General features: G+C 42.7%; 1 protein-coding gene across 1 annotated transcript in view; it reads left to right on the top strand.

Moving 5' to 3' along the window:
- Positions 1–20,959, top strand: part of sgcz (sarcoglycan zeta) — a 676,366-nt gene extending 655,407 nt beyond the window's left edge. Inside the window, exon 8 of the mRNA XM_030350679.1 lies at positions 20,738–20,959. Within this exon, the coding sequence (XP_030206539.1) occupies positions 20,738–20,944 (207 nt within the window). The 3' untranslated portion in view covers positions 20,945–20,959. The remainder of the gene's footprint in view (positions 1–20,737) is intronic.
- Positions 20,960–22,896: the final 1,937 nt, after the last annotated feature.

Below are 22,896 nucleotides of genomic sequence, written 5' to 3'. Positions count from 1 at the left end.
CTTTACACAGCTGAGGCATTACCTCAAATTGAAATACACAAGTAAGAAACATATCACACGTATAAAACATATCACAGTAATAGTACAAGTAGACAGCATATCGCAATAGTATTAATGAAAAGATGAAAAGGAGAGATGAAAATAATGAATAAAATAAATTAAAAACAGGAAAATGCCATGGAGAAGAGGGTGGTCTTCAATTGCGTTTTAAAATTGGCAATGGTTGGAGCATTCTTAACGTGATCAGGGAGTTTGTTCCAAATCTGGACTGCATAGTAGCTGAAAGCAGCTTCACCCTGTTTGGTGCGAGTATATGGTATGCATAATACCTGGCTTTTCTGTGGTCTGAGAGGCCTGAGGGGGATGTAAAATGTAAACATGTCAGATATATATGCTGGCCCCATCCCATGTAATGCTTTAAAAACCAGTAGCAGTACTTTAAAATGTATTCTAAAATAAACTGGCAGCCAATGCAAGGACTTCAGTATAGGGGTGATATGCTCTCTTTTTCTGGTCTTTGTTAACACTCGTGCTGCAGCATTTTGAACTAATTGAAGTTGTTTAATGGTCTTTTTTGGGAGTCCTGTGAAGAGACCGTTGCAGTAGTCTAGCCGGCTTGAAATAAAAGCATGGACAAGCTTTTCCAGGTCAGACTGGGACATAAGGTCTCTCAGCTTGGCAATATTTTTCAGGTGATAAAAAGATGTCCTAGTTACAGCTCTCATATGCTTGTCAAAGTTGAGGTCGCTATCGATTATGACTCCAAGGTTTCTGACTTTAGTCCTAACTTCAAACCCCTTTGCCCTAAAAAGTGTAGCCATTTTGTCTTTTCCATCCTTCCTCCCAAATAAAATTACTTCGGTCTTCTCTTTGTTCAGTTGTAAAAAGTTTTGTGACAACCAACTATTTATTTGGTCTAGGCAGTCACATAGTGAGCCAAGGGGATCCTTATCAGTGGGTGACAGGGCTAAATAAAGTTGTGTGTCGTCTGCGTAGCTGTGGTATGAAACCTGAGTGTTCTTTATAATCTGACCCAGTGGGAGCATGTAGAGATTAAAAAGAAGTGGCCCCAGGATTGACCCTTGTGGGACACCTGACGTCAAGGGTGCTAGAGCTGAGGTGTAGTTACCAAGGGCAACAAAGAAAGTTCTCTCCTGCAGATAGGACTTCAGCCAGTTGATTACTCTGCCTGAAAGTCCAACCCCATGTTCTAATTGGCGTAGGAGTATGCTATGATCAATTGTATCAAATGCTGCACTGAGGTCCAGTAATACAAGCACTGAAGTTTTACCGGAGTCTGAGTTGAGACGTATGTCATTCAGGACCTTTATAAGAGCTGTTTCAGTACTATGATTGGCCCGGAAGCCTGACTGAAATGGATCAAGGCAGCAATTTGCTGTTAAAAAATCGTTCAACTGATTAAAAACCACTTTCTCAATAAGTTTCCCAATAAATGGCAAGTTGGATACGGGTCGGTAGTTATTTAATACCGATGGGTCGAGGCTTTTCTTCTTGAGCAGGGGCTTTACAACAGCCATTTTCAGGGATTCTGGGAAAATTCCTGACTGAAGTGACAAGTTCACAATTTGGAGTACACTGTCCGATAATAGATGAAAAATATTTTTAAAAAAGTTTGTAGGGATTGTGTCTAGACTGCAGGTGGAGGAGTTGAGGCTTTTTAAGGTTTTTTCGAGTGTATTAGTGTCCATCAGACTGAACTCGGACATGAGGGGATTGTTTTCCCTTAGGGTGGCTAGTTCTGGATAAGGAGCAGACTGTAATTGAGAACCAATGTTTGATCTGATGTTCTCAATTTTGTTTTTAAAAAATGAGGCAAATTCATCACATGATTTGCTCGAGAGCATTTCTGAGGGCAGTTTGGAGGGAGGATCTGTTAGCTTTCCAACCATCAGGAATAATGTACGGGTATTATTTATGTTGTTGTTTATTAGATCTGAGAAATAAGATTGCCTGGCCTTACATACCTCAAAATTGTATTTGCGGAGATTCTCTTTATGGATCTGTACTTGAAGTTTATTTTTCCTCCATTTTCTTTCATTTTTCCTACACTCTCTTCTCATGAGTTTAACGGTTGGACTATTTAACCATGGGGCTTTCTTTTTGCTGGTAATTGACTTAAGTTTAAGAGGAGCAACATTATTCATGATGGATTCCACTTTTGTATTAAAAAGTTCCAATAGATCATTCACAGAATCACCAGAGGTAGGGAAAACTGGAGTTTGTATGAGAGCTTGTTCAAAGAGAGCTGCTGTGTTTTCATTTATGATCCTCCTTCCAGTCATTATGCAGCTACTCTGAATACAGGGGGACATAGATATATCAGAAAATAAACAGAAATGGTCAGATAGGGCTAAATCTTTGATTGTCACTGAGACATTGAGACCCTTAGTGATGATAAGGTCAAGAGTGTGACCATGGGAGTGTGTGGGGCCTTGGACATGCTGGGTAAGACTGAAAGTATCCAATAGAGCAAGGAAATCTTTGGTGTATATGTTGTCTGATTTGTCCATATGCAAATTGAAATCTCCTGAGATGATTAGACAGTCAAATTCAACACATATGATTGACAGGAGATCACTAAATTCATCTATAAAAGCTCTTTCAGACTGTTTGGGGGGTCTATAGATTGTCACCGTAAGAATCCGAGGGGAACCCTTAATTAGGACACACATATACTCAAATGATGAAAATTTACCATGACATAACTGTTTACATTGAAACAAAGTTTTGAATATTGTGGCTAAACCTCCCCCCTTTTTTGATTCTCTAAAAGACGACAGAAAATCGTAGTTAGGAGGAGCGGACTCAATGAGGGTGACAGCACTATTTGCTTCATTTAACCATGTTTCAGTTAATAGCAGGAAATCAAGGTCATGTGTGGAGATGAGATCATTTATCAGAAATGACTTATTTGCAAGTGATCTAACATTCAAGAGAGCTAGCTTCACAGTGCGAGCCGGGGCCGACTCTTGTGAGTTATTTTGCAGCTGAAGTGATGTGGAGAGCAGGTTTGTGAGATTCACTTTGCGAGCTGTGCGCGTCATAGTCCTTCTGTGTCCGATCATCACGGGGATGTTCGACGATAAGGGAACGTGTCTCTGAGCGAAAACGGTGTGAGGCGCTAGCGGCAAAGGTTTGGGACAGTAGGGGGCGGTGGAGGCTGCAGGCTGCGGTGGCTGCATGCTGCGGTGGGGTCGCAGACTGCGGAAATGGCTGGGTGACCGACGGAGCCTAGGTAGTCATTTTCGGAGACGGACATGGTGATGGTGTGTCGCTGTGTAGCGACAGTTTGCCGCTAATACGCGTGAGCCCTTTGCGCTCAGATGCAGACCATCCCACGAGTAGAGTGACTCTCTATTCCAAAATGCATCGAAATTGTCAATAAATCCCACGTTGTTTCCCCAGCAAGTGGCCCGCAGCCAAGTGTTTAAGCTTAAAAGTCTACTAAAACGTTCGTCGCCGTGTCCTAGTATAGGAATTGGCCCAGATATAAAAACAGTTTTGCCACACTGCTTAAGGAAGCTAATGAGAGTATTAAAATCATTTTTCATGGGCTCTGATTTACAACGGGCAGAGTCATTAGACCCGACATGGACAATAATCCTAGTGATTGAAGATGGAAGAGAAGGCAGCATTTCCAGGAGCTTAACCAGGACATCAGTTACTAAGGCGCCTGGCAAACAACGTGTGATAACGTTCACAAAGCGCAGATGCCTGGTAATAGAGTCGCCGATTATGAGGGTAGTTGGAGGAAACAGTGGTGTCGGCTGAGAGCCCTCACCTGAAGAAGAGAGCCCACTGCCCCCATCCGACGAGGCACCCGACAGAGAAGGCACGGCCAGCTGCTGGGTGGAGGACTCCCCACACCAGACACCAGTTGATCCCGATTTAGGAGGACCCCGGCTGGGGTCTCTGTCTGGCTGGCTGGTGATATGTTCAGCGGCATCTGATGTAGAGAGAGCTTGCGAGCGCCTGACGGCCTCCTTCAGGAGCGACCGACGAGAGGATGACCGATTTGCTGCAGACCCAGTGGAAAAGGGGTTCACACTGGCACCTCGACAGGTGTCAGCTTTTCCAGCCGTGAGTTGCAGCGAGGGTCGGAAGCCGGATGGTGGTTTCACTTGCTGTGTAGCGGACTTTGAAGTCGCTCGATCCAGGGTGGGCAGTGGTGGGGCATTCATCGTTGCAACGGCCCTCGATTTGTCCGGCTGAGTTGATGGAGGCGAGGCGTCGTCAGCCTGGTGGTGAGTTGAGGCCAGTGGAGGAGCCGACGTCCGCGGATCTGCACTCGACCGATGGAGGGCCAGGCCGGAAAGGTCACCATCCGTAGAGCCAACAGCCCGGGAAGAGGACGGCGCCGGAGGATCATCAATAGGTAGCGGTGCAAAGCGGTTTAAGGTTTCCAGGCTAGGTGGTGATGCCTCACTAGCCTCCGCTAATTTCCTTGGATGCCCACGTATGTGCGGTGTGGAACAGGACTGAGAATAGTTGGCGGGATCCCAGTGTACCGTGTCCTGCATACTAGCAGTGAAGGATGCCAGCCGCTTGGATTGCCTGGCAGCTACATCCATGAGGCCGGACAGGAGGGCTTCTCTTTCTCGTGTCAGTGAGTTTTTTTCAGAGTGTCAGTGAGTTTTTGAATTTCATTTTTTAGATGGATGATTGTCTTTGTAGCTTGATTGAGTAATGAGTCCTCAGAGGTTGTTGCCATGTTATTATCCTTCTGGGAAATCTGATTTAGCCGGTTTTCCCGAGGAATTTAGCGAGAAACATGGGCCTATGCTTCATGCAACTGTTGGCTTATTTCTCCCCACAAATGAAGCACAACGCCAGGCCAGGGTCAGAGCATTTAGAGGTGAATCCCATTTGGGAAGTGTCTCACTCTGCAACAAGACTAACATGTTCTGCTGGGGGCCCCCAACCAGGGGGAGGACACAGAGCCCATGGTGGACATGCTTAACAGCAGCAGTACTCAGGCAGCATTACACCCTTGAGCCACATAGGCCGTGCTCGTGGTTGATCTTAAATGAAACAATTGGATGAGAAAGAACAACATATCTAATTATTTATATTGTCTCAAAAGATATGAAAATAAAATAATGTTGAAAATTTGTTTCAATAAAAATGTGGTAGTCGTTCAATATGAACATGTACCTGCGCTGCATTCACAGCTTCTATGGACTGCTCGCCACTGTTATAATGCCCTCCGAGCCCGGGGGACAGCTGGGATTCACTGGTGGCGAAACACACCTGGGGCGGCTTCAAGGTCAAGGTCAAGATTGAACTTTATTGTCCCCGTGGGGAAATTTGTCTTGGGCATAGTGCATCATTGCTTTCTTATCCTACACAGAGTACAACAGAACAAAAACACAACCACAGACACAAACACAACCAGACAAACCAACATTTTAACACCGAGAACTTCTCCATGTTCTCGATGTTAAAATGTTGGTTTGTCTTGATAGACTTAAATTGAACCTTGCTGTATAGCATAGAAATCTACAGTATGGGGATAAAGTGCAAGTGTTTATTGCACTATAACTTATGGTTAGAGTGCTATGTGCTAAAGTGCTATGTGCTAAAGTACTATGTGCTAGCTTAGCATCACTCTGGCTGACATTGCCAGGGCTTTCCCCCCGGTGCCTAGCGAGAGCCTGGTGGGTTAGCTACCACTTCCCTTCCTCCTCAGCTCCCCATCGGGCCACTTCCTCCGTGGTGCTTCACTCCTTCCAGCCCACTCTTTGTTTGGTTCGTAAGCAGAGGAAGGACTTTCTCAGGGCTGCCATTTTTATTTCTTACATAGGCTTTGAGCATTCATAATCACAGGATTAACAATGAGTAAGTGGTATCACTCCCTATTTTTTCAAAAATATTTATCAACAAAATATTTTTTTGTCATTGTCACACGATTTACGTTGAGTTATTCTTATCCTAAAAGGGGTTGGATTGCATTGCTAATGTTTCAAAGTTTGTATTGTATGTTAATACCTTCATGGAATTAGTGGAAAATACTTTTCTCAAACTCTAAAGCAACGTTTCAAGTTTTTAGATTGACGCAGTGGCTCTGAAATTAACTAACCATAACCTCTATGTTCGCCTATCTTACATATTTGGTGTCATATTTGGAAAACCCAGTCTAGTCTGACTAGCCTGCTAGCTTTAAAAATAGGTTTGACTTGTGGACGACTCTGGTTATGCTCAATGTGATGATTGCAGAACGACACATTTATTTGACCAAATGCTGGATGTAGGATGCGCTGGATTAGTCGCAAAATGTAAAACAAGCAAAAGGGACTTTAATGGGAATGGTGCGGCTAGCTGTAGCTAGTGCAGGGTGCAGAGGAGTGGTGTAGTGTGGGAGAATCTGAAGCTAGACTGCTGAATTCTGGGTTAGCCTCAGAGGATTGATGGCACATGCAGCTGGACCAGCCAGGAAGGAGGGGCAGTAGTTTAGACACAAGATGACAAGAGCCTAGACCGAAAGCTTGGTGACCTTCTGGAAGAGGTACTGATGCGTCTTCCTGATGTTTTACAGAATGAATCTGCAGGAGTGGCTGATCACGGCACTGTTGGCAGCGAAGGACAGCAGGTCATCCAGAGTCAGCCCCAGATTCCTGGTCAACCGAGTCACAGGCACCACAGAGTTGTGGATATTGAAGGAGAGATCTAGGATGGGACATGCCAGATGTGTGGAATTGTGAACTGAGCGAGTGCAGAGCCTGAGATTCCCAGTTCTTGGAGGGTGGAGAGGAGGATCTGGAGGTCCACCGTGTGGAAGGCTAACGAGAAGTCAGAATGACAGGGAGGAGGGTCTGGAGGTTCACCATGTGGAAGGCTGCTTAGAGGTCAGAATGACAGGGAGGAGGGTCTGGAGGTTCACCGTGTGGAAGGCTGCTTGGAGATCAGAATGACAGGGAGGAGGGTCTGGAGGTTCACCGTGTGGAAGGCTGCTTGGAGATCAGAATGACAGGGAGGAGGGTCTGGAGGTTCACCATGTGGAAGGCTGGTTAGAGGTCAGAATGACAGGGAGGAGGGTCTGGAGGTTCATCATGTGGAAGGCTGCAGAGAGGTCAGAATGACAGGGAGGAAGGTCTGGAGGTTCACCATGTGGAAGGCTGCAGAGAGGTCAGAATGACAGGGAGGAGGGTCTGGAGGTTCACCATGTGGAAGGCTGCAGAGAGGTCAGAATGGCAGGGAGGAGGTTCTGGAGGGCCACCAGACCCCAGAGTTCCAGGCTGCTGAGAGGGGGGCTGTTCTAGCAGTCTGGCGTTTCTCTGTCAGTGCGTTTACATGCAGAGTCATTATCGGATAAAGAAACGAACAAGACCTCACCCAGACTTTTAAAATGCATGTAAACACCTTTACCTGATCTACTTCGGACCGAATTCGGTGCATGAACGGACAAGCGACATCGGATAAGAACACCTAGATAACTCGATGATAGTCCGGTTTCTACCTGCATGTAAACCTGCATCGTATCTCGTATCGGATTTCGCGTTCTGTGCATGCTTGAGATCTTGCGGCCGAGGGACGTGAGCCGGAAGTAGAAGGAGACGGTAGTCGTGTTAATGTTGCCATAGACATATAAACAATTCTTATTTCTTTATAAATATAAATATTACATTATTTCTTTATATGTTCTTGGTTGTCGCCGTCGGAAAACGAGAAAAACTGTGATTTATTAAAAAGGTGACGCAGAAAATGGGAGAAGCCGGTGTCATGCCATTACCCCCTACAAGAAGTGTATCATCATCAATATGCATTCAGTACACACTACGCTTAAATTTCACCCAAGGCTGAATTAAAAGTACATGTTTTCCTAAACATTGTTCATCAACAAGGTTGTAAAGTATTAACTTCGGGCACATCTGTCAAAATAAACGCTTTTTTTCTTCGGACGTGTATACGATCTTTAGTCATTCATTGCGCAGCGATCGAACTGACGGGGATATGCTCTGATATTATGAATCTTAAAGACTGTGTCGGATTCCCCGTCTCTCTGGTACTTCCACAGCAAAGACTCGGAGTGGGGGTTATTTCGGCCATTTCGGAGAAGAAATTGGGGGAAAGGAATTTTGGCTTTGAATCTCTGAGGTCAAGATAGAAACGCTACATGGAGGGGAAAGAGATTGTTGCCGTATGCGGGACAGCTGTCAGTTCACTTCGGGTCCATGTCATTTCTCCGACGCTCCAGTGTTCCGACCTCTCGGTCGTATGCAGACTCCACCGGCTGGACTCCTCCCACTGCTCCGCCGCCGGAGGAGTCCGCATATGGCCGAGAGGTAGGGACAGTGTAGCGTCGGAGAAATGACATGGACCCGAAATGAACCGACAGCTGTCTACTGAAAACTTCTTTCTCGAATGCCGACTGTGTTTGTTGTTATTGGGATGTAGAGGTCAACCGGAAGTGACTCTCTAACCACTTGTTGAAAGGGCTACAGCGCCACCTAGGCTAGCGGATTAAGCCATGCTCCGGCCATTATCTGAGGCCATGTACATTCGGATAATTGACACGGTCAGTTCGAGTAGCAAAAGGGGTTATTGTCGTAAGGTAGCTGGACGTTTGGAGGTGACCAGGGATAGTATTTCAGTGGCAGTGTTTGTAAGGAAGTTAGGGTAGGAGCTGAAGAGATGACGATAAGACGCTGTGGTTACAGCAGGTGGCTGGGAAGGAGGAGCATATGTCATCTATCTTTTAACAAAGTAGGTAAGGGGCCTGCCCGTAATTCCGACAACACATTGATCCGACGTCTCAATGGTCCGAAATATTTCCCATTAGATCGACATGCCACTATGCCGACGGTTCAATGTTCCGAAAATGGAACCCATTGGTCCGAAGGTCAGTTTGTCCGACTTTTCAAAAAGGAGGCGCATTAGGCCGACGGTTCAATATGCCAAATAGGCCTACATATAAAGAGTTTTATACCACGCTCGCACTCTCGCTCTCTCTCGCTCTCTCTCACTTTCTCTCCAAAGTACAACATAGGCCTACATATCACTTTCACAATGAATATTGGAGAGCAAAGTGACAACGCTTCACTTCATTGCGACACAGTGTTTCAGCCCCATGGACAGAGAGCGTAGGTCTAATTCTCAACACGGGCACGAACACACACACACACACTTGACTAAGTACACGGTATGAGGTATAAGTTTGACTAAATCAATACCAGCGAAATTATTTAGGCTAAAAGCCCACTGTAAACACAGTAAGCAACACATATAGGCCCACACACAGCTACTAAAGATAAAAAATGTATTTGTTTTTCACTCACCGTTTGACTTCTGTACGGGAAAAGTATTAGTCCTTGTATAACGTGCACTTCATAAATTCACCTCTTGTGACCTTTCAAGCCCACAGAAACAGTCTGGCTTGGTGAAGTATTTGATTTCATAATCACACATGTAGAATTGAGTTTCGGACTATTCGCATATTGAACCGTCGGCCTAATGGGCCTCCTTTTTGAAAAGTCGGACAAACGGACCTTCGGACCAATGGGTTCCGTTTTCGGAACATTGAACCGTCAGCATAGTGGCATGTCGATCTAATGGGAAATATTTCGGACCATTGAGACGTCGGAACAATGAGGCGTCGGAATTACGGCATGGCACCGTAGGTAACACAATCACTCAATGAGAGGGAGGGGGGGACGGTGGAGAACATAAAAAGAAGATAGAAATATGACAAAATAACCGTTTAGAATAAATTGCCTTCCAGATGACTTACAGATGACAACCCCCGCACTGAAAATGGTATGACCCACAGCCTATCATACTATCTCCCTCCCACTATCATACTCTCTCTCTCACTAGCATTCTCTCTCTCTCTCTCTCTCTCTCTCTCTCTCTCTCTCTCTCTCTCTCTCTCTCTCTCTCTCGCGCTCTCTCTCTCTCGCTATATACCTCTGTCTTGTAGAGAAAGAGGTATATAGCCTGAGGAAACTGGTGCGAAAGCTGCAAAGAAATTATGAAGATGAATGGCCAAACAGTAAATAACAATCTGTTGAGCGGATATAGGCTTTCACTATTGATACGTTGCCTCTTGTTTTCAACATTTTTCATAAACATGAGATTACATGTAGATTTAGGATTGCGTCTTTAAATCTAAAAGGAGCAAGGGACGTTAAGAAGAGGAATTTGCTGTATGAAGTCCTGAAAACAAAACAAATTGCCATTGCAACTTCTTGGGTGACCCTATGGGGTCGTGAACTATAACCCTGAATTCAAATGAGCATGGAATAATAGGGCATTTTCTTTTAAATCGAATCCAAAATCATATGTAATATGGCTCATATTGGAATGTTTGGTGGGCTTTTATTTTTAAAGTAAATATCACAACGGCCGTACACTTCCTTAGGCTTACACTATTGATACGTTGCCTCTTGTTTTCAACATTTTTCATAAACATGAGATTACATGTAGATTTAGGATTGCGTCTTTAAATCTAAAAGGAGCAAGGGACGTTAAGAAGAGGAATTTGCTGTATGAAGTCCTGAAAACAAAACAAATTGCCATTGCTTTTACCCAAGAAACACACAGGAGCAAGGACATTGAGGTCGAATGGCAGAGAGAATGGGGTGGGCAGGTGGTTTTTAGCCATTTGAGTTCAGCATCTGGGGGAGTTGCAATACTTTTTTTCGAGTTATTTTTTACCAATTTCTTTTGATTATGAGGAAGTTGTTAGGGTCGGCTCCTCAAAGTCACTCCAAAATATGAAAAAAACACGATAGTGTTCTTAAATATTTACTCACCAGTTTTGCAGAGGGATAGGCTAGTGTTTTTAGATGAATTGTCAAGCACTTTAGAAGGCTGCAACTCAACCGATTTTTTAATAGTAGGCGGTGATTTTAACTGCACCATTAGCGATTTGGACAGGAATCACATTGAACCACATCTACAGTCAAGGAGAATTTTAAAGTGTATAGTTGAAAGCTATGATCTGGAGGATGTGTGGCGTTCTAAACACAGTACTGAAAGAGAATATTCCTGCTCCCACTGCAGAGATAATTATTCATCACTAGCGAGGCTTAACCGTTTTTATTAGGGGTCCAAGCCAACAGGTTGGATCCCTATTGTTTTTGTAAGGATTATTATTCCTATTATTATACTTACCCCCCTGAAACTGTGCCCACAGCCCAAACCGTAAATGGTGCCGACACGCCAATTGCATGACTAGATCCAGGTCTCTTCGGACTACGCAGACGACAAAATCCAGACACGCCGGTCACTAGGTGGCGCTATTCCCAGGAAAACACGTTTAGGGCTATAACTCCCACACCGAACCTTCCAGAGTCCAAAAACTTGTACACACAGATGCACTGGAGTCTGCTGCATCTTTTGGCATAGGCCACGCCCATTTGCGTCCATAAATATTTTTCGCTAAATCGCGAAAAGCGCTAAACTGTTTTTTCGCTACTCCTCCCACATTTCTCGACCAATTGACACAAAACTTTGCACACGGCATCTTCAGACCTACATGAAAAGAATTCCTGCATTACTTTTTTGATCCGACCTTCGACGACGAAACGGTAGCGTTTTGAATATTGGTTTATTAGCTAAATTAGACGTGGAAAATCCAAAATCCCAAAAAATTCAAAATTACACATCGGACCGACTCCAAGTTTTACACACATGTTGGTGCTAACCTTAATGTCGTACGATAAAAATTTCGGAAAATTTCGTCATTAGGGGGCGCCATAAACGAGGAAATTGTATATCTTCTACAAAATTTTGGCGCGAAAACGCTACACTGACTTCTCGCTACTCCTACCACAGTCAAATCCTTTGTATCCACAGGTTCAGGGTAGCGTTTTGAACACATGCTTTGCGTTGTGCCGGCGAAATGCACATTTCTTGTCGCGTTGTGCCGGCGAAATGCACACTTCTTGGACCCCTGCATAACTGCTTGCAGTTCTAGTTGTTATTGACATCACATCCCGTTTTTTGAATCATGTTTTATGTTACCAGTAGGTTTTACTGCGGTCAAGCCAGCCGACCCATCGAGATCGGCAGTCAAGCCAGCCGACCCAGTTTTTTGCTGTACCTGTTTATACTAGCCATTACGGTAATAGCGTCTCAGAACTAGTTTAATAATTCATTGAATTTATTTATTTAGCGCTTTTCTAGACACTCAAAGACGCCTACATTGAAGGGGGGGGGGGGGGGGGGGGGGGACCTCACTAACCACCACCAGTATGTAGCACCCATTTGGGTGATGCACGGCAGCCAATCGGCGCCAGAACGCTCACCACAAACCAGCTTGAGGTGGAGAGTGAGGGATGAGGTGGAGAGAGAGGGAAAAGAACATTTAACACTACTATGGACCACATGTAAACCCTATCGACCACATTTAAACCCTATCGACCACATTTAAACCCTATCGACCACATTTAAACCCTATCGACCACATTTAAACCCTATCGACCATATTCAAACACTATCGACCACATTTAAACACTATCGACCACATTTAAACACTATCGACGACATTCAAACACTATCGACCACATTTAAACACTATCGACCATAATTAAACACTATTGACCACATTCAAACACTATCGACCACATTTAAACACTATCGACCACATTTAAACACTATCGACCACATTCAAACACTATCGACCACATTCAAACACTATCGACCACATTTAAACACTATCGACCACATTAAAACATGTAAACCCTATCGACCACATTTAAGCAAGTTTAAAATAAAAGCATTCGTCGGGGCCATACAAAAAGAAAGTCAATAAAAGCAAATACTATCAAAGGAAGTGTACGGCCGTTGTGATATATTTTTTTTAAAAATAAAAGCCCACCAAACATTCCAATATGAGCCATATTACATATGATTTTGGATTCGATTTAAAAGAAAATGCCCTATTATTCCATGCTCATTTGAATTCAGGGTTATAGTTCACGACCCCATAGGGTCACCCAAGAAGTTTCAGAACATTCTGATGTGGAGTTTCAAAATAAAAGCCCACCAGAAATTCCACTATGAGACATATTACATATGATTTTGGATTCAATTTAAAAGAAAATGCCCTGTTATTCCAGGCTCATTTCACTTCAGGGCCATAATTCAAGACGCCATAGGGTCACCCAAGAAGTTTCAGGACATTCTGATGTATAGTTTCAAAATAAAAGCCCACCAAATATGAGACACATTACATATGATTTTGGATTCAATTGAAAAGAAAATGCCCTGTTATTCCAGGCTCATTTCACTTCAGAGCTATAGTTGAAAACCCCATAGGGTCACCCAATAAGTTTCAGAAGATTCTGATGTGGAGTTTCAAAATAAAAGCCCACCAAACATTCCAATATGAGACATATTACATATGATTTTGGATTCGATTTAAAAGAAAATGCCCTGATATTCCAGGCTCATTTCACTTCAGGGCGATAGTTCAAGACCCCATAGGGTCACCCAATACGTTTCAGGACATTCTGATGTGTTGTTTCAAAATAAAAACCCACCAAATATGAGACATGTTAAATAGAATTTTGGATTCGATTTAAAAGAAAATGCCCTGTTATTCCAGGCTCATTTCACTGCAGAGTTATAGTTCAAAACCCCATAGGGTCACCTAAGAAGTTTCAGGGTAATAAAAACCCACCAAATATGAGACATGTTAAATAGAATTTTGGATTCGATTTAAAAGAAAATGCCCTGTTATTCCAGGCTCATTTCACTGCAGAGTTATAGTTCAAAACCCCATAGGGTCACCTAAGAAGTTTCAGGGTATTCTGATGTGTAGTTTCAAATTAAAAGCCCACTAGATATTGAAATATGAGACATTGGATATGATTTAGACATGAATTTGGATTAAATTTAAAAGGAAACGCCCTGTTATTCCAGACTCATTCAACGTCAGGGTCACAGTTTACGATCCCATAGTTTCACCCAAGAAGTTTCAGGATATTCTGATGTGTATTTTCAAATTAAAAGCCCACTAGATATTGAAATATGAGACTTATTACATATTATTTTGGTTTCAATTTAAAAGGAATCGCCCTGTTATTCCAGAGTCATTCCACTTCAGGGTCACAGGTTACGACCCCATAGTGTCCAAATAAGTTTCAGGATATTCTGATGTGTAGTTTCAATTTCACTTCAGGGCGATAGTTCAAGACCCCATAGGGTCACCCAATACGTTTCAGGACATTCTGATGTGTTGTTTCAAAATAAAAACCCACCAAATATGAGACATGTTAAATAGAATTTTGGATTCGATTTAAAAGAAAATGCCCTGTTATTCCAGGCTCATTTCACTGCAGAGTTATAGTTCAAAACCCCATAGGGTCACCTAAGAAGTTTCAGGGTAATCTGATGTGTAGTTTCAAATTAAAAGCCCACTAGATATTGAAATATGAGACATTGGATATGATTTAGATATGAATTTGGATTAAATTTAAAAGGAAACGCCCTGTTATTCCAGACTCATTCCATGTCAGGGTCATAGTTCACAACCCATAGTGATACCCACGAAGTTTCAGGATATTCTGATGTGTAGTTTCAAATTAAAAGCCCACTAGATATTGAAATATGAGACCTATTACATATTTTTTTGGTTTCAATTTAAAAGGAAACTCCCTGTTATTCCAGACTCATTCCACTTCAGGGTCACAGTTTACGATCCCATAGTGTCACCCAAGAAGTTTCAGGATATTCTGATGTGTATTTTCAAATTAAAAGCCCACTAGATATTGAAATATGAGACATTGGATATGATTTAGATATGAATTTGGATTAAATTTAAAAGGAAACGCCCTGTTATTCCAGACTCATTCCACGTCAGGGTCATAGTTCACAACCCATAGTGATACCCACGAAGTTTCAGGATATTCTGATGTGTAGTTTCAAATTAAAAGCCCACTAGATATTGAAATATGAGACTTATTACATATTTTTTTGGTTTCAATTTAAAAGGAAACTCCCTGTTATTCCAGACTCATTCCACTTCAGGGTCACAGTTTACGATCCCATAGTGTCACCCAAGAAGTTTCAGCATATTCTGATGTGTATTTTCAAATTAAAAGCCCACTAGATATTGAAATATGAGACATTGGATATGATTTAGATATGAATTTGGATTAAATTTAAAAGGAAACGCCCTGTTATTCCAGACTCATTCCACGTCAGGGTCATAGTTCACAACCCATAGTGATACCCACGAAGTTTCAGGATATTCTGATGTGTAGTTTCAAATTAAAAGCCCACTAGATATTGAAATATGAGACTTATTACATATTTTTTTGGTTTCAATTTAAAAGGAAACTCCCTGTTATTCCAGACTCATTCCACTTCAGGGTCACAGTTTACGATCCCATAGTTTCACCCAAGAAGTTTCAGGATATTCTGATGTGTATTTTCAAATTAAAAGCCCACTAGATATTGAAATATGAGACTTATTACATATTATTTTGGTTTCAATTTAAAAGGAATCGCCCTGTTATTCCAGAGTCATTTCACTTCAGGGTCACAGGTTACGACCCCATAGTGTCCCAATAAGTTTCAGGATATTCTGATGTGTAGTTTCAATCTAAAAGCCCACTAGATATGGAAATATGAGACATATTAGATATGATTTTGGATTAAATTTAAAGGGAAACGCCCTGTTATTCCACACTCATTCCACTTCAGGGTCATAGTTCATGACCCCATAGTGTCACCCGAGAAGTTTCAGGACATTCTGGTGTGTAGATTTTTTAAACCTGTCTCCATGTAAATATTTCTGATGTGCAACATTTTCTATGTATTTAGAATAGTTATTCCTGTTTGATTTCCCATTTTTGCTTTTGGCCCTATTCCTCCAGCACGTGGGCTAAATTGATGTTCACGTTTCTTAAATATTTTAATGCTTTTCTCTTTGTAGGATCACAGTGGAATAATAATATGGTCTTGCAAGTATAGGAATCCTAGTCATCCTTGTCAATGAAATTAAAAAATGACATACTTGAATATATAAATGATGACGATAAAGATTGTAAAAGCCAACAGGGCTAAAAGTTAGGACCACAGTCCAGATTGTGTAGGGGGGGTAATATTAACTAAGTAGACAATCAGATGGACAGTGGCTATACAGTATAGCTAGTCTAGCTTTCCAACCCATTTTTGTGCAGCCCACCTTCGTGAAATGTGTAGGACAAAATGTGTGATAAACAGGAAAAGGCCCTGCCACACTTACCTGACACCTGGAATGGGGTAATCTTGGAATTACTGTTGAATTAGGCTATGTGTTCACCTGGCTATGAACTGAGAATTGATAAATCATATTCCATAAGCATTGACCTAGATTACATCTGACACTTTTGAAGGTTTCCCAAAGACAAAGATGTGAGGAAGAAGTGGGAAGTGGCTTTGAGGAGAGAAGGATTCACTGCAAGTGATTGTTCAATTGTCTGCAGTCAACATTTTAAGCAGGCTGATTTTGACACGACAGGTCAGATTGTCAGACTACGTGATGGTGTTATTCCATCCCTCTTCAGCTTCCCGGTTTACCTCCAAAAAGTAGGTGTATCATCATAAGGCTATTAGCATTCATAAATGTAAATATTCTATTATCAAACAAACGTATCCTTTTATATATTGTAGATTAAAAAGATATCCAAATACATATCTAAATCATATCAAATGTCTCATATTTCAATATCTAGTGGGGTTTTAATTTGAAACTACATTTCAGAATATCCTGAAACTTCTTGGGTGACACTATGGGGTCTTAAACTGTGTTCCTGAAGTGGAATGAGTCTGGAATAACAGGGCGTTTCATTTTAAATTTAATCCAAATTCATATGTAATAAGTCTCATATTTCAATTTCTAGTGGGCTTTTAATTTGAAATTACACATCAGAATATCCTGAAACTTCTTGGGTGACACCATGGGGTCTTTAACTATGACCCTGATGTGGAATGAGTCTGGAATAACAGGGCGTTTCCTTTTAAATTTAATCCAAATTCATATCTAAATCATATCTAATGTCTCATATTTCAATATCTAGTGGGCTTTTAATTTGAAACTACATTTCAGAATATCCTGAAACTTCGGGGTCGTAACCTGTGACCCTGAAGTGGAATGAGTCTGGAATAACAGGGCGGTTCCTTTTAAATTTAATCCAAAATAATATCTAATATGTCTCATATTTCAATATCTAGTGGGCTTTTAATTTGAAACTACACATCAGAATGTCCTGAAACTGTTTGGGAGACACTATGGGGTTGTGAACTATGATCCTCAAGTGGAATGAGTGTGGAATAACAGGGCGTTTCCTTTTAAATGTAATCCAAAATAATATGTAATATGTCTCATATTTCAATATCTAGTGGGCTTTTAATTTGAAACTAAACATCAGAAAATCCTAAAACTGTTTGGGAGACACTATGGGGTCGTGAACTATGCCCTCAAGTGGAATGAGTCTGGAATAACAGGGTGTTTCATTTAAAAAATTATCCAAATTCATATGTAATAAGTCTCATATTTCAATTTCTAGTGGGCTTTTAATTTGAAATTACACATCAGAATATCCTGAAACTTTTTGGGTGACACTATGGGGTCGTGAACTATGACCCTGTCGTGGAATGAGTCTGGGATAACAGGGCATTTCATTTTAAATCTCCAATAAACTATTGGTATAAACTTACATTTGTCAATTAGTTGGGCTTTTATTTTGGAAGTAAATATCACAACGTCCATACATTTCCTTTGATAGTATTTGCTTTTAATGATGTCTTTCGGTATGTACCAGACAAATTCTAAGGGAGCCAATTCTAAAAGGAGCACAGCTGGAGATTCCCTGGCAACCTGGATCTCTAATCAGATGTGGTGTGGTGACAGTGAAAACCTTTGTACAACTGACTGGAGGGAATATAGCTGACACAATGGCACTGGCTGCCAAGCTGGAGATCCACTCGTTTTCATCCCGGAACAACTTCTTGCAAGCCTTAGGAATGCTGTATCAGAAGAGGAACATAAACTACTTGAGGATGGGAGATTGATTAATTTCTTGTTTGGGCAAGCAAAACTTGCAATCTACTATCGTAGGAAGCAGAAAATAAAAAGTGGTCAAGCTAAAGAGTGTGTTGCAACTTTCAAGGGTTTGGTAAAAGCAAGGATTTTACTAGAATTTAAGTATTATGAACAGATGAAAGATCTGGATTCTTGTAAAAAACATTTGGGATGATGGTGTTTTGTTTTCTTTCGTTGATGGTGAGATGTTTTGGAAAAGCTAATTTCGCTTAAAAAGAAAAAGACCATTGTAAATTAAGAAATGTAACAATAAAGTAATTTATAAAATAAAAATCAATAGAAAATCTCTCTCTCTCTCTCTATCATACTCTCTCTCCCTCACTATCATTCTCTCTCCCACGCTATCATACTCTCTCTCTCCCACACTATCATACTCTCCCACACAATCTTAGTCTCTCTCACACTATCCTACTATCTCTGATTCTCACTGTCATACTCTCTCTCTATCTCTCTCTCACTAGCATTCTCTCTTGCTCCCACACTATCATACTCTCTCTCTCTCCCTATCATTCTCTCTCTACCACAGTAGCATATTCTCTCTCTCCCACACTTTCATACTCTCTCTCCCACACAATCTTACTCTTTCTCTCTCTCGCTATCATACTCTCTCTCTCTGACACTATCATACCCTCTGACACTATCATACTCTCTCTCTCTCTCTCTCCCTCACTATCATATTCTCTCTCTCCCTCCCACACTATTATACTCACTCTCACACTTTCAAACTCTCTCTCGTAGTTTTCTGCGATGGGGGTTCATTTACCTGTGCATTGTTCAGTCTGCCGCTGTGTCTTGCATCACTTTGTGCTTTTTCTATGATGAAAGCACTAGTTTGGTAATGTGCCAATGTGTGTGTGCTCAGAGACGCGCGAGTGTTTGTGTGTGTGTGTGCGTTTGTGTGTGTATGTTTCTCGGTATTTGGAAGTATGCAATGTCAGCCAACGTGGACCCATTAGGTACGCTAATTGGATTCCCACTGTGGCATATCTGTCTGAATTCTGGATTGGATCAGACTGGCCTTCATCCCTTCTTCCTCATTATTTAATCTATTTGCCATCACCCCCTTCCCTCCCTCGCTCGCACTTTCTTTCATCTTTCTCTTTCAACCCATCATTCCTTCCATCGCCGTCATCTCCTCATGGTGCTTACTCCATCTCCTCCCTCCCTCCTCTGACGCACCAGGTGTTCCTCAGGAGCAACAGGTTCTGGAACCCCCAGGGTCAGATTTGCAGAGCCGGGCCACACAGGGCCCTCGGTCTTGGCCGTCCCATGCTCAGCTGGGCTCATGGATTGTGGTTTGCGTTCAGTCGCCACCCACTGGTCACACAGCAAGAAATCACAACACTGTGAGATGTTGGTGAATGAACTACTGCTTTATCTTTAATTTAATAGCCTTTCATGGGCTTTTCTAGACTGGGTAGTCCTGCCCATTCTACCCTGGTACTTGCTGTCCATCTCGTAACATTACACGTACGTTGATTGTTGATAGTCATGCAATCTTTCCATCAGGGCATTGAGGACGGGACTTTACTGAGCCTGACAGAAGTCCTGGTGAGCCTGTCCAATCCTCCCCCCTCCAGCATCACTCAATACTGGCAGCCGCTCTCCTCCTTTCCTCTCCTCAGGGTCTCCACGCATCGGAAATCATTTAGAGTCCTTGGAAGACTCATCTGACATAACTCTGACAACAGTTCAGGGAAAACGGATGTGCAGCATAATAGTCTGCCAATGCCCGTTGTGGTTCTTTCTTTGGCTGTTTAGAACCATCCATTTCATTTCATTGTCAGGTCGCCCTCTCAAATGCCTACACCCCATCTCTCTTCTTTTCTATTTTCCCAAACGCCTTCCCTCTTTCACTACTCCCAATCTTTCTTCTTCCCTTTCTCTCCCCTTCATTAAAGTATTTGCTCAATGAAAGAAAGTAAGATATAGAAAGGCTCTCCCTGTCTTCACATGCCCTTACAGACCCAGAAATATAAAGACTCTTCCTGTCCACTTAAGTCCGGACTCCTGATAGATCGAGAAATAGAAAAAAACGTCCTGTTCTCATTAGTCCTGATAGACTCATTAATAGAAAGGCTCTTCCTGCCCTAATATCTCATGATAGACTCAAAAATAGAAAGGCTTTTGTCCTCATGTCCTGATAGACGCAGAGTGAGCCCCTTTTGGTGGTTTGATCTCTGTATCTCTTGAAACTACCTTTTTACCTTATTATCAAACATAGCATACCTACAAGCTGATGAACATTCAAGGAATCAAAACAATGAAGAAATAAATAAATACTTAACTGTGGGCATTGGTGGGCCCCTGTTCAATCTTCCTTTATTTTCCATTCAAAGCCCTATAACCTTATTGAATTCTACACTTGAGCAGGGTTAGTTACTACACTGAACATCCTTCCATTAACATTTTCCTCATCCAATCTTTTTCTGGTTCTTGATCTTTCCTTCCTTTCATTCACTCAGAACCACCATGAAAGGTTGTAACACAGCAGGTGTTTCCTCCCCCCCTAGCCACACAGCTCTTTTCACTGGGTTCAATGTTCACCCTGTCTTCTCTGCCCGTTCCATTTGGTACAGGGATAAGCCTCACATTCTTCATAACATACCAACCACCATAAAGGCAGTAAAGTGGCAACCAACTTGATGGACTTGAACTTGTTTTCTTCCCCTGCGGCTGCAGATCTTCCTGGATGCCATCACCATCCGGTTGGGCAGCATTCCCCACGGCAGTGCGGTGGACCCCCTGGAGGGCGCGCCGGCCGGGACCACCTACACCAAACAGACTGTGTACGAGTTGTGCGCCTGCGCCAACGGCAAGCTGTACCTGTCACCGGCGGAAAAGGGCTCCACCTGTCAGACCACCAGTAATTTCTGTCTATGGAGCTGAGAACGGAGGGGGTGGGGGGGGGGGGGGAGGGGGCGCCGCGCCAGAGGACGACTAGTGGGAAGCTAATGCAACTGGATCAACACAGACTGACAGCCTGGCGGGAAGGCGGCCAGCTAGCAGGCCAAATCACAATTCTCATGGACATGAGAAGCGTTTTGGGACTGGCTGTGACCACATGGCCGTCGAGCAGAGCAGATTCCGCTCCTACAGATTCTTTCGTCCTTGATGAGTAAGTCCTCTCGGGTCGATCTGGATAGTGACTCCACACTGTAGACAGGGATATCAACTATTGAATTTCCACACTGCAGCGTGCGCTCCGCCGGGTTGCCATTAACAAGAAGCTCGCCAAACACCGTGGACAACAGGAAAGGGTTTGCCTGGCAGATAGTGAATAAGACACACAGACAATGACTGACTGTGGGGTTTGCCCAGCAATAAGCTATGGCTACCTAACAAACCAGATTTATACCAGAAAGGCCTTTACCTATTCCCCTCTCCCCCTTCAAACCCCAAACTTCCACCCTGCCAACTGCCCTCTAAAGGCCGGTTCAGACCAAAAGGACGAGACCATCCCGTTATATCATCCTTTATGGAATGATCATACCAAAAGCTTATACCACTATTTCTATGGTAACGCATCAAGATTCCCTTTCCTGATTCTGTAGTGTGTGCGTTTACCAGTTTGACAGCTGTCAATCAGCACTGTACACTGATTGGCTGAGAGTGGCAGTGCAGTTAAAAGTCTGCTCACATTTGATGTGTAGAATCTTGCAGATGGCCTCCGACTACTGAGAACTACAAATAGACCACTCACCGTCAGACGAAACGTTGTGGAACAGCAATTTGTTTCCCTCTCGTCTTTTTGGACCAAACCAAGCCTTTAGTCTTCTCGTACCTGGTCTTGACTGTACACAACAACAGTTGTTTCATAAGCAAATAGCGTAACTTCTTTTTTTGTCTCCAAAATAAACAAATCTCTTGTTTTTGTTACACAAATTAGATTGCGATTATCTGCCATCTTGGGATTTATTCGAGCACTGCATGTCTTTTCTCTCCTTCTTCCCTTCACCATTATTGTGTTGCGTGGTCCTAATTCTCTGGCCATCTCCCCACACTTCCCCCTTCGTCATCTTACTTTAATTTCCGGTTTCCTCAAATCTCTAATATTTTTATCAATCTGTCTCTGTCTGGTTGTTCCTTTATGTTTCAGGGTCTTGGTCTTCCCTCTGCCTCCCCCTCCCCCGCCAGCCCATGTCACCATGCTCTGTATATCATATCTCTGCACTCCTCCTCCTGCCAGACTAGTGAAAAATAAATCAATCGAATATACAAAACTGCCATTCTCTCCCTCTTCATGGAACCATATTTTGCGCTCTCAGGACATTCTCAGGACTGTCTGTTGCTTCATCTCTGTTAGCCTCTTCTACATTATTTGAACCCTACTTCTACACTTTCTTTCTCCCTCAGCCTTTTGGTTTAACCTGCAGCTCTCTCTCTCTCTCATTTGCTCTCTTTCACCCTTTCTATCTTGTTCGCCCCGTGATCAGCTCTTTGTTTGGCCTATTGCTCCTTCTCTCTTTGTTGAACTCTCCTGCTCTCTCTCTCCCCTGCTTTCTCTCCCACTCCCACTAATTATTTTCTCTCTTCTTAACCCCTGCTCCCCTTTCTCTCCTCATTGTCTCACCTATGACCTTTACGTCCCCCCTACTCACACTCATACATCGCCTTCGCCTCTCACTAAAAACAAAGGAACCAACAGGGAGCGATGTTCCTGAACAGTGACAAGCCAGTAAACACCGGAATGGTTATTTTTATTCACACCAAACTGAAAGAAAGCATCTTAATTTCCATGTCAGAGAACCCATGACAGCAGTAAAATAAATTTGGACCGGGGGATGGGTTGTGGTACTATTTTTCTATTTGTCTCAGATGGGTGGGGGGGAGCTCTTTCA

This window comes from Gadus morhua, chromosome 3 (assembly GCF_902167405.1).
Source record: "Gadus morhua chromosome 3, gadMor3.0, whole genome shotgun sequence".
NCBI classification, from domain to species: domain Eukaryota; kingdom Metazoa; phylum Chordata; class Actinopteri; order Gadiformes; family Gadidae; genus Gadus; species Gadus morhua.
The sequence above is the reverse complement of the archived record's forward strand: the minus strand, read 5'-3'. Positions and strand labels throughout refer to the sequence as shown.